The following is a 17,305-nucleotide window of genomic DNA, read 5'->3' on the forward strand; positions in this document are numbered from 1 at the left end:
ATTTAGCCTGAATGCATTGCGGCAGCTGCGTGGTGCTTACCCTTTTGGTAGGTATTTCACACCTATTTCGCAATGCCGACTGTCCTCTCTAAGGTAAAATGAAATTGGCCATCGCCCTTTTCTCAGCTCATTAGGTTACCAACGTCAGTTTCTATGGTTAGAAAAGCCCGAACTAAAAAAAAAAAAAAAGAAAAAAGAAAATGATTACTGTTGATTGAAACCGACTTTATTGCAATTTTATTATGTGCAATAACGTTTGATAAAAGTAGCTCTGCACCAGAGAGCTCGAAAGAATATCCTACTATAAATGCCATAACTTCAAAAGCGATAACAGCTCAAAAGATGGGTATCAAAGGAAAGACAATACAGGTGTCGATTTCAGCCAGAGTTCATGACGAAACCACCAAAGATGTATACTTCGTCTCATAAAATGTTTTTAGTACTGTGAAAGGCCTGGGCGCCATGGACCAAGAGCACTTGGACACTTGCGCGCGAGCGAGGCAAACGCGTTTCCCTTTTTGTTTTTGTACTTTGTAACTAATGAACAAAGCTCCCCCTGTAATTTCTTGTTATAGCTCCCCTCTGCACTTCCCCTCGCTTTCCTCTCCCCATCATTTTGCTTTCCCGCCGGCTACAGCTTGGGCGCTTCAGGTTTTAGATAGCAGTTGAAGGGGCCGGCAGCACTCTTTTCCTTCCTTTTGTTTGAATAACCACTATCCACACCACCTATAATAGGCAATTGTGCTCCCACTGTCGCCCTTGCCGATTCGAGGGGTGCGTCGGAGCACAATTACCTATTACAGTGCGCATTTGAATGGGCCAGGGAGCCCCTGCCTTTAACAGTGGGGCAAATCTTTTGTGAGTCAAAGTATAGTATACAAAGGCCACATAAATATCTTTCATCATATCGCACCTTTCCATTTTTGGTATACACTTGAGCTATCCTGAACATATATCGACTATGTATCATCAACTCGCTCAAGCATCCACTCTATCCAGAACAGTGAACAACAAAACGATGTGGTACTTTTCATTTACGTTACGCACATTCGGTCATGGCCGAATCGAGCGGCGGCGGTCCGCGTCGCCGCTCAAGTTCAGCCGTGGTAAGGCAAGCTAGCACCCCGCAGTCCTGCTATCCGCAGTAGTCAAGCTAAGAACAGGTGAACGCTTCCCCCTGCGCACGGCTGGGAGAAGAATGGGGCTTTGAAAACCCACCCTCCAACAAAAGAAAGCTTCTCTACAAAGCAATTGTTGGGCACCTCGGCCAACTGGGGGCAAGGCCGATAGGCACTTTCTCAGTCCTGAATCAGTGGCGTAGCCTGGTGGCAGAATTGGAACTAATTCCAAGATGGCCACCGTGGGACCCCCGCCTCACGGTGGGTTTTCAAAGCCCCATTCTTCTCCCAGCCGTGCGCAGGGGGAAGCGTTCACCTGTTCTTAGCTTGACTACTGCGGATAGCAGGACTGCGGGGTGCTAGCTTGCCTTACCACGGCTGAACTTGAGCGGCGACGCGGACCGCCGCTCGATTCGGCCATGACCGAATGTGCGTAACGTAAATGAAAAGTACCACCTCGTTTTGTTGTTCACTGTTCTGGATAGAGTGGAAGCTTGAGCGAGTTGATGATACATGGTCGATATATGTTAAGGATAGCTCAAGTGTATACCAAAAATGGAAAGGTGCGATATGATGGAAGATATTTATGTGGCCTTTGTATACTATACTTTGACTCACAAAAGATTTGCACCACTGCTAAAGGCAGGGGCTCCCTGGCCCATTCAAATGCGCACTGTAATAGGTAATTGTGCTCCGACGCACCCCTCGAATCGGCAAGGGCGACAGTGGGAGCACAATTGCCTATTATAGGTGGTGTGGATAGTGGTTATTCAAACAAAAGGAAGGAAAAGAGTGCTGCCGGCCCCTTCAACTGCTATCTAAAACCTGAAGCGCCCAAGCTGCAGCCGGCGGGAAAGCAAAATGATGGGGAGAGGAAAGCGAGGGGAAGGGCGGATGGGAGCTATAACAAGAAATTACAGGGGGAGCTTTGTTCATTAGTTACAAAGTACAAAAACAAAAAGGGAAACGCGTTTGCCTCGCTCGCGCGCAAGTGTCCAAGTGCTCTTGGTCCATGGCGCCCAGGCCTTTCACAGTACTAAAAACATTTTGTGAGACGAAGTATACATCTTTGGTGGTTTCGTCATGAACTCTGGCTGAAATCGACACCTGTATTGTCTTTCCTTTGATACCCATCTTTTGAGCTGTTATCGCTTTTGAAGTTATGGCATTTATAGTAGGATATTCTTGCGAGCTCTCTGGTGCAGAGCTACTTTTACCAAACGTTATTGCACATAATAAAATTGCAATAAAGTCGGTTTCAATCAACAGTAATCATTTTCTTTTTTCTTTTTTTTTTTAGTTCGGGCTTTTCTAACCATAGAAACTGACGTTGGTAACCTAATGAGCTGAGAAAAGGGCGAAGGCCAATTTCATTTTACCTTAGAGAGGACAGTCGGCATTGCGAAATAGGTGTGAAATACCTACCAAAAGGGTAAGCACCACGCAGCTGCCGCAATGCATTCAGGCTAAATTTTGGGGGAAATGAATTGGAGAGGGGAGGGTAGCAGACAGTTATGAGGCAACGTCGCCAGTATAAGCGGGTTAGTTTCGCAAGCGCGTTAGACCGCTCCTTCTCGACCCTTCCCCTTTGAATCTCCTCTGTACTCTTCATTGGTTAGATGTACGTCTTTGCTGCATTGCGAATCCAGTGTACTTTCTATATATTTATTTACTTATTTATTTATTCACTACCAGCATGACCTGCTTTCATAACAAGAATAGAACGGCAATCACTCGTGCTAACCACGGTAAAATGCATAACTGGCTGCCACTGAGGCATTCTTTGGAGTGAAAGGATTCGTTTCTGTGGCTGTATGTGCAACAAAAGAATAATGCAAGACGCCCTTCGGTTACTTACTGCCCCTAGAATTTTTCCGGACATGTACTTCCTCGCGCTGCCCTGATGTGGCCATTTGACGTGCTGAACAGCTTTCTTTTTTTTTATTTATTTTTTTTTAGAGCCCAGCTCTTTGGCGCCCGTTCCTGCGTTTCGCGTCGCCGTCTGCGTTGTCCCTCGTAACCAGCTCCGCAGCCAGGGCAGCGCACGCTCCTGCCACCATTCGCCGCTGCGTGTCCCCCCCCCCCCCCCTTCCTTTTTCTTTTGTGGCGGCGACGGTGTTTTCCGGTGTAAGTGGATCGCGGTGCATACATCCTAAGCCGAAACGCAGATTCACGTTGACTTGACTCGCTAGCGGCGTCAGCGGCATCTGCTATCTCTTCGCTGCGCAACGCTCCTAGAGGTCCATACGCTGCATTACGCGAACTCCTGATCCACAAAGCTTCCTTCATGACAGTCAAGAACTGTTAGTGGAGTGTTTCTTGAAGAAATACGTGTGAAAAATAAAATAAAAAAGTTGTCTTTGCCTCAATCTATCGAAAAGCTGGAACAGCCAATGAGATATGCTCAAATTTCGCATTAGGAAGTAACGTAATCGTCGGTAATTTTTCTGTTGTAATAAAAGTAGAAAAAAAAAAACGCGCGCGCTGATATATGCGGGTGTGCGTACTTTCCTTTTCATAACGCGCTGACCGCTTTCTTTTTTCCCTGGTGGGGGTGGGGGGGGGGGTGGAGGCATTTCCATTGAAACACACGAGGCTATATAGTGTTGACGGTAAGCTAACCGCCCCTCCCCCTCCCCCATTTTTGTTTTTATTTAGAATAGCAGCTTGGGCGTGTTGCTTATGCATCTTGAGGTGACAGCGCGGAACGTGGACGGGAGCACAAGGTCAGAAGACGACACAACGAATAGATTGATGTTTTAGATTGAGCTCCTTGTGCTATATACAGCAACATGAGCAGGTGGGCTGAAGGCGAATGCACCAGCGCTGGTAGTAGGCGTACATTGGTAATGGTATTCCAGCTACAATAACTACCGCGAGCTCTAGTTTCAAGTCAGTCTGCGCTCTTGTTGCGACATTTTTACCTATAAGGTGCGTTGAGAAAGCGGACTGCCATACTAGCAGCACTCGAGAGCGTGAGTGCAACATATTTCTGAAATATATTCAAAATATATGTAATGCCTCCCTGAGGGGTAATGTAAATAAAATAAATAAATAAACATATTCTGAGCAATAAGACGACCAGAAAAGTGCGACATCACGAGCAGTTATCTAAATATGCGCCGCTTTGCAACTAGCACGTGTGTCTCTTGACAATGATTTCATAATTTGAAATTTGCCAGCCCCGGAATTCTTTTGACATGTCTGGGGATCGTACAATATGATGCCCTTTTTGGTTCGTCTGCGGTTCCAATGAAAAAGGGGGGGGGGGGGGGGATCGCCCCATTTAGACAAGTACTGGCGAACCTACACCGTTTGCAAACATTGTCCCCACGAATGTGTGAAGGGTTTGCTTCATCATTGATGGAAAAAAGAAAAACAGCCCGAGGAAACAGTACGGAAAATCGAAGAACTGACAAACATGGCTGTCAATCCTCACATTCCTTCTGTAGGTAAACCCTCGTAACTGCCATAAATAAAGCGGGTACTCCAAAGCACTTTCCATGCGCCGCGACGTCAACGCCGCCGTCACGGCAGGCGTCGCAAAAGGGGAATGCACCTGCATGTTCGTGGTGCTGGCTCGCTCACCCTCTCGCGCGGACTGAGAAAATTTGAAAGCCGTGAAGAAAACTATTCTGTGAAGAAAAGAAGCAGGGGGAGCTAAGTGGACTTCAGGACGAGAAGAACGGAGTAGGGGACAGCCGCGCGGTCCCAACCCCTCGCTAGTTTTCGACGCGTGTAGCACGCGCCAGATATCTGGCAGGGACAGATCACAGCATCAGAGCTCGCGATGCACGCATGCGCAGACCGGCTTTGGCTGACGCGTGCGACGACGTTAGCGCGGCAGTGCATGACGCATGTGTGTTTGGAGTCGGGGCTTATGTATTCCAGTAGTTCCCTTCACCCCACGCCACTTCTACCCCCAACATGACGCAATTTTGGATGTACTTTGGGGAAGTGGTATGCCTTTATACTTTCTTCAATAGCCACACTGAGAGAAAAAACTTGACGAATGCTAAGCAGCACAGGCATCGGAATGTATTCATTTTCATGTTATACAAAACATTTTCCCAGTGCATGCCCAGATTATTTTGGTCAATTTTGGTCAATCTAGTCTGAATTTACTAGCTTTTGTAGGCTTACAAAAAGCGGCTATGAGCTTTAGGCACACTGTCTCTCTGCAATGCTGTTTCTTGGGCTAGTTGGTGGAGTTTGCTCATTTTGACAAAGCGCAAAAAAGAGGCAGGGATGGTGGAGAGACATGGGACAAAGCGCTTTGCCTGTCCCTCGTGCCTGTATATTTTTAGCCCTTGCCCAAAATGACCAGTCCCTGTCCTTCTCTCTTCCTCTATCATGAGATCAATCATGGTGGCAATTCGTTGACCTCACCCCAATGTTTTGTTGTTTCACTATGCCATGTAGCGTTTCAGCAGGATTAGAGTTGAACGATGGCAGAGCCGGTTCAGGGCCACTTGTTGCACCTAACCCTTATCCTCCTGCTTTTTTTGTCCACACAAGAACTCCTTAGAATGACTTTCCAATCAGTCGGCTGAAGTATGCTCGCGAACGCTCAAGATGCAAGTTGATAGACCCTTGAAGCAATTTCTCTAAACTAAGAAAATGGCAGATGCTGCGAATATTTATGCAGTTTCTTCTGCGGCGATGCTGTTTCAAGTCATTTTGTTTTTTGAACATTATGTTTCCATTCCCTCCCATTTATTTCCGATTTTATCATTGCAAAGGAGTGGAAACTTGTTTTCCTATCACTAAAAAAAAAAAAAAAAAAGTTGTCTGCAAGGCGTGGTCGCCATTTGTTATCTGTGCACAGCAAAAATGGGTGATGTTCGCTACACGTGGGAACGAAGCTATAGCGATAACTCGGCGCGGTCAACTGTGGGTTTCACCGCAAGGTCTCGACATACAGCTGTCTACATCGAATTGACGTGGTATTGTTATCAAAAATCATTTCGAAACGGATTGAACAGGTTCAGCCCAGTTCGTGAATGCACCTTCGTGCAAGACTCAGGCTCCTATCTCCTGAGGGAAGCAACAACTGCTGCCTTGGTAGATATTGCCGCGTGTCTTCTGCGTGTTTGCTTGGAATTGCTTTCGCACTGCTAGCTGTGCTACTATGCTTATATTTCTGAATCTTTTTGAGTAAGACCACGTGGCTCCTTGATGCTAAGCAGTAAGGATTACAACTAGCGTTAGTCTTTCGTTTTATTTTCTTTTACTGCTTTGCATGTTTGTTATCGGAAATCCTTTCAGTAAAAAAAGAAAAATGCCGCTGGTGACCTCGACGTCAAAACTGCGCGCCGAATCAGACTGTCATGTGATTTCCGCTCCACACATCGTCGCATATTTCATTTCGGTGGTGTCAATCGATATTCAGCCATTCGGAGGCAAAAATTCTGAGCCTCCTCTACTTACTTTACTAAAACTAACTGACGTGTTCGAAGGTGTGAAGAAAACGATGTCCTATGTCAAAACCAAACGCGACGTTTATTTACTTTTTTTTTTCCGGTACAAAACCGGAATGAGGTGCAAGAAACACCCAAAAAGCTTGGAATTTCACTGCGATGACTAATCGCGGATGACCATGTGCGCTTGTAAAGGGAGGCTGTCATTGTGCTAATAAATACGTTCGATTTTTTTCATTGCGGCAGTCTAAAAACAGTGGCGATGTGCGTGTGCCGCGATGGATATCAGTACTCTGTTCTGCACGACCGCCCGATACAGACACGCGCTTCATTCCGTCAACCCACCACATGCACTAAATGTCCGCGAAAGCGTTTACGGTGCATTGCATAATAATAATAATAATAATAATAATAATAATAATAATAATAATAATAATAATAATAATAATAATAATAATAATAATAATAATAATAATAATAATAATAATAATAATAATAATAATAATAATAATAATAAAACAGATCCCTGGCCTTGAAACATGAATCCACGGCTTCGAGGCTTACTATTTTGAGCATAGCGTAGACGCACAGAGAAGTAGAGAGTGCCGGCTGTGCACGCGTATTAGCCCTACTTGGCCCCACTAATGCCACTGCGTGTGCGCCGAAGGAATCCGGTAATTCGGTTTACATGTAGGCAAGCACTTTTCTCTTGTCACAGTGAAATGCGCCCAGCTGCCCTCTCGGCGTCACTTTGTTTATGTTACGCTGTCTGCAGTCGAAACTCCTCTCTTTCCACGCAGCGTAGTGTGGTGAACTGTCCCACCTTTGCGAAGATGTCCATACACGCTTCGTAAGTGACCAAATACAATTAGACAGACGTACAACGGCTGTTACGTTTCATTACGGTGATTATCGGTGATGACGTCTGGTTTTTGATTATCTATGAGCACATATTTGTAATGTTTATAAGCATGAAAAGCACTGAACCAAAACAGTGTACATTCTCATTTCAGCTAACGCTCGACATTCGGTTCAGCAGCGTCGAATTCCTTCGTTTCTTTTTTTTTTTTTTTCATCTGTACTCCGTATGCGACGTCGTCCTTTTGCAGTTGTATTTCTTGTAGCGGCTGCGAAGCTACATTCAAAACGGTGCTTTCCGAGAGGACAGCTGCACCTAAGCACACGTGTGCCACTGAAAGCTCTAGGGAACAGAGCACGCACCAACGGAGATGTGAAGGAGACAACCAGTCGATACCGCCGGCCGAAACCATTTATTTTGGTCTACTGTCCTATTCCTTTTTCGACCAATATTTGAGAGTCGCATGACGCACATAGCATCTAAACGGTGGATCATACGCGTGGTATGCCAGCTGGCGTATCGTGATGTCATGTGCGAGCATTTTGCCAGCACACCATGCAGCATAACGTGGCGATATCCGTAGCACTCGCTGTCAAACACATAATGTCTACATTTTGCGAGAAATACCACTGGACCAACTGCGCGCACGGATGAAGAACCTCGTCCAAGCAACCTGCAATCTGTCAAGGCATGTCTTAATTTTGAAAAATTTGCACTTTTGTCGCCAGCCGAAAAGCAAGACCGATACATGTAAATTTACCGGAAGATTCTGCGCATTCTGTTTGGATTTTGCTAGCCGTGTCACTTGCTATCCGAGCCCGAAGCGCCTGGCGAAATACGAATGCGTGAGGGAAAAGCACAGGGCCAGAAGCATATTCAGAAAAGCACAAAATAGCGCAAAGCCCCTCAGCGATTGGGCGTGAAGGTTAGCGGCTTAGCACTGCAGGCGAGCGTCCACTGTTCGCACACAATGCAGGGGTGCAAAGGGTGATGCGGTGACCATGTGCAGGCTCTTCGTGCGAGCGAATAGCCCCCGCATAAACCACAGTGTATGCGCGCAAAACATGTGGACGCACGTAGTGTGCGTGTCATGTCTTGTCACCTAAAAAAAGCTTTCACTCCGTGGTCCTTCCCTAATGAACTGTTTGTGTTTCCACTTTGAGTAGATGCGTCTCCTTGTGCTAGGAACCGGCGGTGTCTCGCACCACGTTCTCAATCGAGTGGTGCCTCCAGGTATCCATTCATTCCTTTCACTTCACTGACACTCCCTGCTTTCCTCTATATCATGAATTGTAGCCTCTGCTTCAGGTGAGAGAGTTGTCGAAATTCTTCCTCTATGGGATGTTTGAAACCAGATCTGCTGCAGAAAGAAGTTGTTTCGACAGGCAATGAATTTTTGAAAAGTGTGACACTCGCCTCACAAACAGCAATGCAAATAGCAACAAGCAAGACACTTCACAGCACAAAAGTAGTATAGGTGGGTTGCTGAAACCTAGAAGTCAGCAGAGCAAAACCCCTTCACCATAGCAGCCAAACCTGTTTTGAGGGCAGAAGTTGGGTGCAGCGCAGAATACTTCTATGTCCAGCCTGATGTCATGCGCGAACGTGTTGAGCAGAATTCCTTCACTATTGAGAGCCTGGAGGAGGTAGGGGCAGGGGAGGTGTTATGAATGGCACTCACAAACGGAGGGGTTCTTAATCCTATAATTGCGACAAGAAGAAGAGGGGTGCAGGAAATGTACGTGGCCATTATTACCACAATAGACGTCTCCTGCACTGCACCTGTTTTGTGCCCCCAAAACAGGTTTGGCCGCCATGGTGAAGGGGTTTTTGCACTGCAGAGAAGCTGACTTCTAGGTTTCTTGACTAGCTTCAGTACTTTGAAGGAGTGTAGTCACGCGCGCCTCTCCTGGCAATTGAATGAACTCACACTTTTGCTGCTTTTACCTAGATGGCGCTAGCAGGGAAAAACCTTTAATGACCGAATACAGGTGCAAATACTAATTATCACCATGGTTTGTGCTTCTTATTTTAACTTTAATTTACAGTAATACAATATTAAAAAAAAAGCCAACTCAAACAAGGCTCACGTTGTTGAGTATGACGGCCTTCTCCATTGAATGTCGTGTACGAAAAATTGATTATATTTGAAGGCTCAGTATAATCGTGCTAATTGTATAAAGCGCAATTTGCGATCAGGGTTCACAAATAACGACTATTCTAGTTTCGCCATGCATGATTCCTAGGCTGTAGAATGAGCGGTTTTTCTGGTCAAGCTATGCGATGTGAGGCAGTATTACGGAAATCTTCAAATTGGAAAGGTAATTAAAAACGAACTAGCGAATAAATTTCGATTAAACTTCGTACACTCAACTATTATAATGTGCGCCCGAAGTGGTAAAAATTTTACTGCTGTGCACGTTGATAAAGCGCAGATATTCGTGCCCAAAATAGCCAAACTTTACCATGTTTAAAAGGCTGCCGATCAAAGACTGATTAAATTAAAACTAATTACGCTTCAGGTTTCATAATATAAGTACCCATTCTATGTGTAGGCCAAAGGAAACTGTTCTAAGTGCAGCAGTTTCTTCAGCGAACTAATCCGAAGTAGGGTATATCAACGACGCTAGCGAATTTGTCATCTGCAAAACCACCTCTCATGCAGTTGATAACGTTGACACACTAAAGCAGCGCACATCATTTGACAGAGAGTATATTAAGCTTTCGAATGATGCCTACATTGTGATGTTCGAAAAAGAACAACGCGCAGAATGCTCACGCAAACATTGCCTAAAATGGCACATTCGCGCTGCCGGAGTGGGACCCCCGCCTTAACCAGACGGGCTGGTAGGGTCCGGACCAGTGGCCGTTCGCAGACTGATACCCTTTAGGGCGCGGTCTATGCCAATTCCCAGCGTGGGCCCATCTGGCTTGGGGTTCTCTGTGTCTCAGGTTCATTGGTAGTCGCTGAATCAGTTGTGAAGGAGTGGGGATCAGTTGCCTCTGAATACCCAGAGGCAAAGATATGAGCAAGGTACTCAGCTGGTGACACTGGCTGATGCGTTGCAGGGTCAGCTAGTCAGCCTGGCACAGGTGGGGCAGGCCTGTCCAGAGACCTCGCATATACCGCCGAAACTTTTCTGCCGTACTCTTTCCCTCTTTTGACAGCAAGTGCGGTTGTGGTCAGCTATTTTTGCTTGCACGTCCTGGACCTTCTGCTTCACTATATATAGGTCCCAGCGGCAGCACCCGGCCACCTGTCAGCTTCTTTAATTCAGTGCTCTCCGATGCACGCGATTGGCTTCCCGGCGCTCTTTCCAAGCGGCCTCCACGATCATCATATCCCACCACGGGTTTATTGGGGCACGTACGTCCACTCGGTCTGTCACGCACCATGTACATCTCCACGACTGAAAACAGTGCTCCCATGAAGTCGTCATATGTCTGAGCTTCCCAGTCAAAAAAATTCAATGGGTCCAATTGGGAATTTTCCAATTGAAATGAATTGGTCAAAAACCAATTGTGTTTTCGCCACCCATGGGCCTGGCCATTTGATATGAATTGGTGCTCCCAATTGGAAATGATTGCATGGTCACCCATGATGACCAAATGGTTCACCAATTGAACTCAAATGGCATACCCATTGAGCCCAAATGGTTTGAACTCAGCTTGAAAAAAAAATAAGAATGGAGATGCAATTTGAATGTTTTCTGTCCAGAAGTTATAGGAGAGCCAACTTTTATACAAGTGGAATGAAATTCAATTTTTTACAGAAATCATGAGAGACAAGAAATACACACTCGGAACTAACACAGATTCCCGCTCAGTAACAATATATCCACAGGTTGCAGACTTGATGAGCTGCTGGGACCAGTGACACATTTTTGTTATTCAGAGTTAGCTTATTTAATTATGCCTGAACTTACAGTGAACATGATATAATCAATTAATACGATTAAGCGGCATATACTTTTTATAAGAACTTAAAATTTTCGTTGTCTCTTTATAAAGGTATGTATATATCTGTGCACATCTCAGTCAAGGATATCACTCACTTGACTTTCCCAATTGGGAATGTTTGCTTAGGACCAATTAGAACCAATGGGAAGCCCAATTCGTTTCAAATGGGCGTCCCAATTGGGAGCGAAGGAATCCCAATTGGAATTGAAGTAACCCATTGGGCTTCCCATATATTAGCCCAATGGGCTTATATTCAATCCCAATTGGGATGCCCCGTTGGTTTCTTCAGTCCCAATTGGGACGCCAAAATGGTTTCTTCATTCTCAATTGGGAGTCACGAAACAAACTGAGCGTCCCAACTGGGAGTGAAGAAACCATTGGACAGTACCCCAAACCATTTGGGATTGGCAGAACCAATTCAATCTGACTGGTCTTCCCAACTGATATATGGACCCATTGAGTTTTTTTGACTGGACTGGCACCTGAGTAAACTCTGTTCAAACTCCTCCATCACTGTGTCACTATATCGATTTGGAAGGTAAGTTCCGACCTTGACCTGTCGCTGCCTGACTGAGCTTCGCCAACTGCAGGATCGACTGAAGTCAAACAGCAGGCGGTTATTTTGGTCGCTCCCCACATGCTGGCGATCCCTCCTCGTCGATGGTGACCTTTTTCAACGCGGAGATGAGGCCCGGGGAAAGTAAAGCATAGTCAATGGTCGTGGCACTGCCGCGAGCGCACCATGATATGTGAACTATATATCTGACCTTCGCATCGTGGGTGTAGGTTTGCGAGCTCAAGCTGCAGATCCTGCAGCCAGTTGTATGAGGAGCATGCCGTTCCCGTCCGTATACCCATCTAACTCATTAGGTGCCCATTGAAGTCGCCTATTACTAACAGCTGCTTTCCTTCTGCCCAAGTGCGTGCATCTTGGCAGATGCATTCCACAAGCCTCACATTTGCATCACAGTTGTGGTAAACTGAAAGGTAAACCATACATATTGCAGTAGGCATGCCCAATAAGTCTCCTGACATCGTTACAAGCACTACAGTCCCATGCCTGCCAGCTCAAACACTGCTTCCAGAGGACACTAACTCCCCCAGCTTTGCGCATATTGTCCGTTCTATTCTTTCCCGCCCACATTCGTGATGGATGGGGGGCTCATCCCGCCCAGGTGGGTCTCGATCGACACATGCGAAAATCGACGCGTCATCAATTATCATCAACTGTCCTCATTATGCCATCTGCCATCTACCGCCTGCCAGAGCCATGCTAGTGATTTTTGCAGCGTCAGGTTTTTTTTTATGGCAAACAGGGCCTTTAACACTGTTGCAAACGTACAGGTCCTGCACTTTTCCTGATGCAACTTTTTCAGTTTCGGATTCAGTTGTATTAGCTCTATACAGTTTTGTGCCTAACCACTGGGACACCTAGCGGATAGAAATAGCAGAGAAGCAGGCCTAGAAGCAAGTGGAATTTCTCGGTTTCTCGCATATTTGCGCTGAAAGCCATCGTCTCGTGGCCAGCGAGTCTTCGTTGCTGGCCCATCTGCTCGATGCATGAATTCGTTGCTCGAATAAAATGGTTTCTTTACAAATGCGTTGTAGATAACTCGTATGTCGACAACGCGGCGTTTGTCGTCCATGTTTTCCTCACTAGCTGTGTACGCGCTGCTGGTGGTCAGAGGAAGGCGTTGCCTAATGCTCGATTTCTTTCATCCATCGGCAGTGTTTACATAGCAGTGCGAGATCGCATAACATGCATCATGACTATTAAAGTCTTCTTGGATGCGACTCCTCTCGTGGTGGATTTGGAATTTCCGGAGGGCATTGAGCCAGGTACGTTGTAAAGATTAGGCTTAGACGTTCACACTGTTGGAGCCATTGGCAAGTTGGAGCAAGACAAAACTTTTAAATTAATTTTACTTGCAGATTGTGCTGTAAGAACATATTTATATGCTTGAAATTGTTGTATCTGTTATGTATAATATGATCTGAGCAAAATTCATTACTTCAAGAATTGGCTAAACACTGTAACGCAGGGCTGAACGTGGCGCCATAAAATGTCGCTCTTATTTTGTAATGTTCGCCGGCCTTATTGCTGAAAAAGTTGCTGCATCTGCTGCTACCGTGTCTGGCGCTAATTAAGAACGTGGTGAAATGGGCTGTCGTGTTCCTGTGGTCACAAATAATTGGTGCGAAGCAGCAGATAGTTGTACGGCCAACGTCTACTAAATGAAATGCGGTGGCACATCGTGTTAAATCAGCATAGGTCAAATTGCCGTTAGATCGGTTAGATCGTAGGGCGGGTTGTTTCAAACGCGAAAGTTTGATGCATAATCACAATCGTTTTTGCATCGGATCTGGCCTGTAAGTGCTCGGAAAGCAACTTGTGGTCGCGTTGGTCCAGAACTTTCTCGTATATATTCGAAACTTTTTTTCTTTGCCCAGGTGGATATCTTACTATCATCCTGACTGCACCGGGACAGGTAACGGCAGCCTCTTCAGCAGTCCCAGTTCGTGTGAACGAATCGAGAGTGGTGGTGACGTGTGTCGTTCTGCTTTGCTCGTTTATTAACAGAAACTGGTCGGCGAGGAGAAGTCGGGAGTTCAATTCAGCCACGTGAATAGTAAGCACCGCAGTCGTTCATAGTGTTCTAGTAAATGATGGTAATGAAAAAGATGCCATTCCCACTGGTCTCACTTTTGTGCCACTTGCTCCGCGAGCAGTTGATGTTACCTGTTGAAGCCTCATAATGCACTCACCACTTTACATTTTCAACCTATGATCAGCATCTGAAGCCCACTTCTATGCGGGTTCGAATTTCGACCGCGGCGGCTACTTTTCGATGGAGGCGAAAAACAAGGCGTTAAAGAAACCCAGATGGTCGAATTTCTGCAGCCCTCCACTCCGGCGTCTCTCATTGCCTCAGTCGCTTTTGGGATGATGGAAAAATACAGCGCAGAGAAGGACGAGGACAAAATGAAGACACATAGGACACACGAGCGCTGACTTGCAACAGTTTATTTCGAGCCTCAGAGCCTTATTATACAGATGAAACCCCCAACATCATACATGCGCAGTAGGCGATACATTCATATCTTGTCTTAAGTATATCAACTCCTTACGAGTAAGAGCGATAGAAGGCTTGGCTACGCAAGACCCACCCAACCGATCTATCATTTCAGCTTCTATAATCTCACGAGTCAGTTGACATCGGTTTTTTTGCGATAACATGGCATTGTTGGTAGTCAGGATGGCACACGGACATTTCATCTGGATCGTGTTGGTTTACATTTTCGTCATTACAGTTTAGTTTACATTTCCTGCAGTGTACATCCAAAAACCCTCCTCGCTTTTCAGACACATTGTTACAATGTTCCCGGAGGCGGTCGTTCAAGCACCTACCGCTTTGCCCTACATAGCTTTTCCCACATTTCAAAGGGATGCTGTAGACCACTGAACACGAACATTCTACAAACTTTGTACGGTGGTTCTTCTTGCAATTAGGGTTTCTTGAACCACCGGGCCTTGTCAATCTGCACAACTTCTGCAGCTTATCGGGGGCAGAAAAGACAACTTTCACATTCCCCCGTTCACCTATCTTTTTCAGGCGATGAGACAGGCCATGAATGTACGGGATCACAGCAATCCGCTTGTTAGTAGGCGGCAGTGATTTACTACTTTCTTTTGAGAACAAGCGCTTAAGTAGGGTTTCGGCGACACTGATAATGACATGTGTGGGATATCCCGCAGCTCGGAGACGAAGGATCTGTTCATTGAAGCTGGCAGCCATAAGTTCAGGACAAGATTTACACAGGGAATTTCTTAAGCACAGTCCCGCAATACCCCTCTTTACAAGTTTGGAATGTGCAGACCCAAATGGGAGCAGTGGCTTATTGGAGCGAGGTTCATACTTCCAGTAAATCTGTTCGTTACGGAATAAAAGCCTGATATCCAGAAATCTAATGCTGTCGTCAGAAGGCATCTCATGTGTTAATTCTAGAGGCGAAAAACCTGCGCGTAAAAAGGTTAATGTGTTAGCAGCTAGTTCTTCAAATGAGTCCGAACTGCAGTCAAGGAAAATTAAGAAATCGTCAACATACCTAAGAATCTTGGTTATGTTAAAATTTGGTAGACGGCTACAAAGGGCTCTGTCAAGATCAGCTAAAAATAAATCACTAAGAACTGGGGCTATACAGGAACCAATGCAAATTCCTTCCTTCTGCAGATAAGGTTGCCCCTCCCATTGGATAAAAGTTGACCGGAGATAAAAACTAAGGAGTTCCAAGAAGCCACTGCTGGACATCCCGGTCTCATTCATAAAAGCTACATTTCCAAATGTGTCAATGCAGTCCTGGACACAAGAGAGCAAACTTGACTGAGGCAACGAGTAGAACAGATCCTTAATGTCTACTGAGAACGCTCTGAGATTTTTATGCGGAAAACACTCTAGATAATTCAAAACGGCGTCGGAATTCTTAACTAGGAAAGGGTCGTCAATGCGCAAAAGGTTGAGCTTTTTCTGAAGAAAAAGGGCAATGCATTTTTTCCAAGTGCCATCTTCTGAGACAATTGTCCTGAAGGGAGTGTCAGCCTTGTGCGTTTTGACGCTAAAAAAGACATCTAGATAATCTCGGTGACAAGCTTCTATGCTCTTAACAACGTTTTCTAGCTTCAGCCTTGTACAGAGCTTCTTTGCTTGAGTTTTTACCCTTGACATGCTTATGTTCTTGCGAGGAGTAAAAGAATTTGAAACAGCCTCTAAGGCTTTGACATTAAAAAACCCGTGAGTCAGCACAGCGAAGCCCCCCTCCTTGTCGGCAGGTAGAACGCAAAGAGCGCGATCTTTCAAAAAGGACAAAACGCGCTTAACAGGTACCTTCGGTACAGGCTGCTTGCAGTGATGCAACGCATCTATGCCGTCCGACACACAGCGCAGGGAATCCTCAGCGGAGGCACGCCGAGACACTTGCCGAACAAGGGTGACGAGCTCTGGGGCTGTCCTTCTCTCTTCGACTGCGAACTTCGGTCCCAGTGCGAGCACCTTCTGTACATCTTGAGGCAAGCTGAGTTGTTCAGGGACATGGACAGAACCATGTGACACTGAGCGCTTCTCAGGGAGCGCTCGACGAAGCTGCCTGAGTTCAAGCTGCCAAATGTGCTCAGTGGCTTGGTCGATCAGGACAGAAAACTCACGAAGCTGCCTCCCAGTGGTGGACGGGTCCCCCGCGGTGCTGAGTTGCACGACAAGAAGTCTCCTGTGGAGACTTCCAACACGCCAACACGCCCAGACTGCTACAGTATTGCGCTTTTGGGATGTTAAACCCCATAAACCAAACCAAACCAACCTCTGCACCATATATATGCACATAGTTCAAGCTATCAAGTTGACTGTCATTGTTGTGTATCTAGGAACTTGTTCACTGCTTATAGCAGTAAGCTCGGTAGGTCTTCACTACTCGGCTAGTAGCCAGAGACATACACAACGACACTGACATGCCAAAGTAGCTTGCTCGACTCTAATGATTAAAGCTAGCATTTTTTGCTCTTTTGTGTTCATTGTCATGAAGCATGTTTTACAAGATGCTTCAAGATTGCAACATATCCTGAGCATAGTCCTCTAGTCTTTTGAAAATATGTGGTTGAATGAGATTTTGTAGGGATTTACCTAGTCAGGATGCCATTGAGTAGAAAATAATTATTTCTCAAAGCCTAGTTTATGGCTCCAGAGAAGCTATGGTGGTATTTCTTTCCACTGTCCATCTGTTGAGGTTGAGTAGGCCAACTAGGAAGCTTTGGTGGCAAACTTGTGAATTTCAAGCTGTTTAGAGAAATTAAAAACATGCTGTTAAAACAGTGCGTGCTTATTTTTCTTGCACATCAGTACAGTTGTCCGTGCTGTGCTTATATAAGGGAATTTCACAAAGAGGAATAGGTTTTAAAC

The 17,305-nt window shown here is 45.8% G+C and overlaps 1 protein-coding gene across 2 annotated transcripts in view; it reads left to right on the plus strand.

Moving 5' to 3' along the window:
- The first annotated feature begins 12,838 nt into the window (after positions 1-12,838).
- LOC146194406 (uncharacterized) overlaps positions 12,839-17,305 on the plus strand; it is a 136,598-nt gene continuing 132,131 nt past the window's right edge. For both annotated transcript variants that reach the window (XM_084597400.1, XM_084597399.1), the window contains exons 1-3: positions 12,839-13,196; positions 13,809-13,846; positions 13,939-13,987. In XM_084597400.1, the coding sequence (XP_084453526.1) occupies positions 12,914-13,196; positions 13,809-13,846; positions 13,939-13,987 (370 nt within the window). In that variant the 5' untranslated portion in view covers positions 12,839-12,913. The remainder of the gene's footprint in view (positions 13,197-13,808; positions 13,847-13,938; positions 13,988-17,305) is intronic.

This window comes from Amblyomma maculatum, chromosome 3 (genome assembly GCF_055883805.1).
Source record: "Amblyomma maculatum isolate TAMU_Amacu chromosome 3, ASM5588380v1, whole genome shotgun sequence".
Lineage (NCBI taxonomy): Eukaryota > Metazoa > Arthropoda > Arachnida > Ixodida > Ixodidae > Amblyomma > Amblyomma maculatum.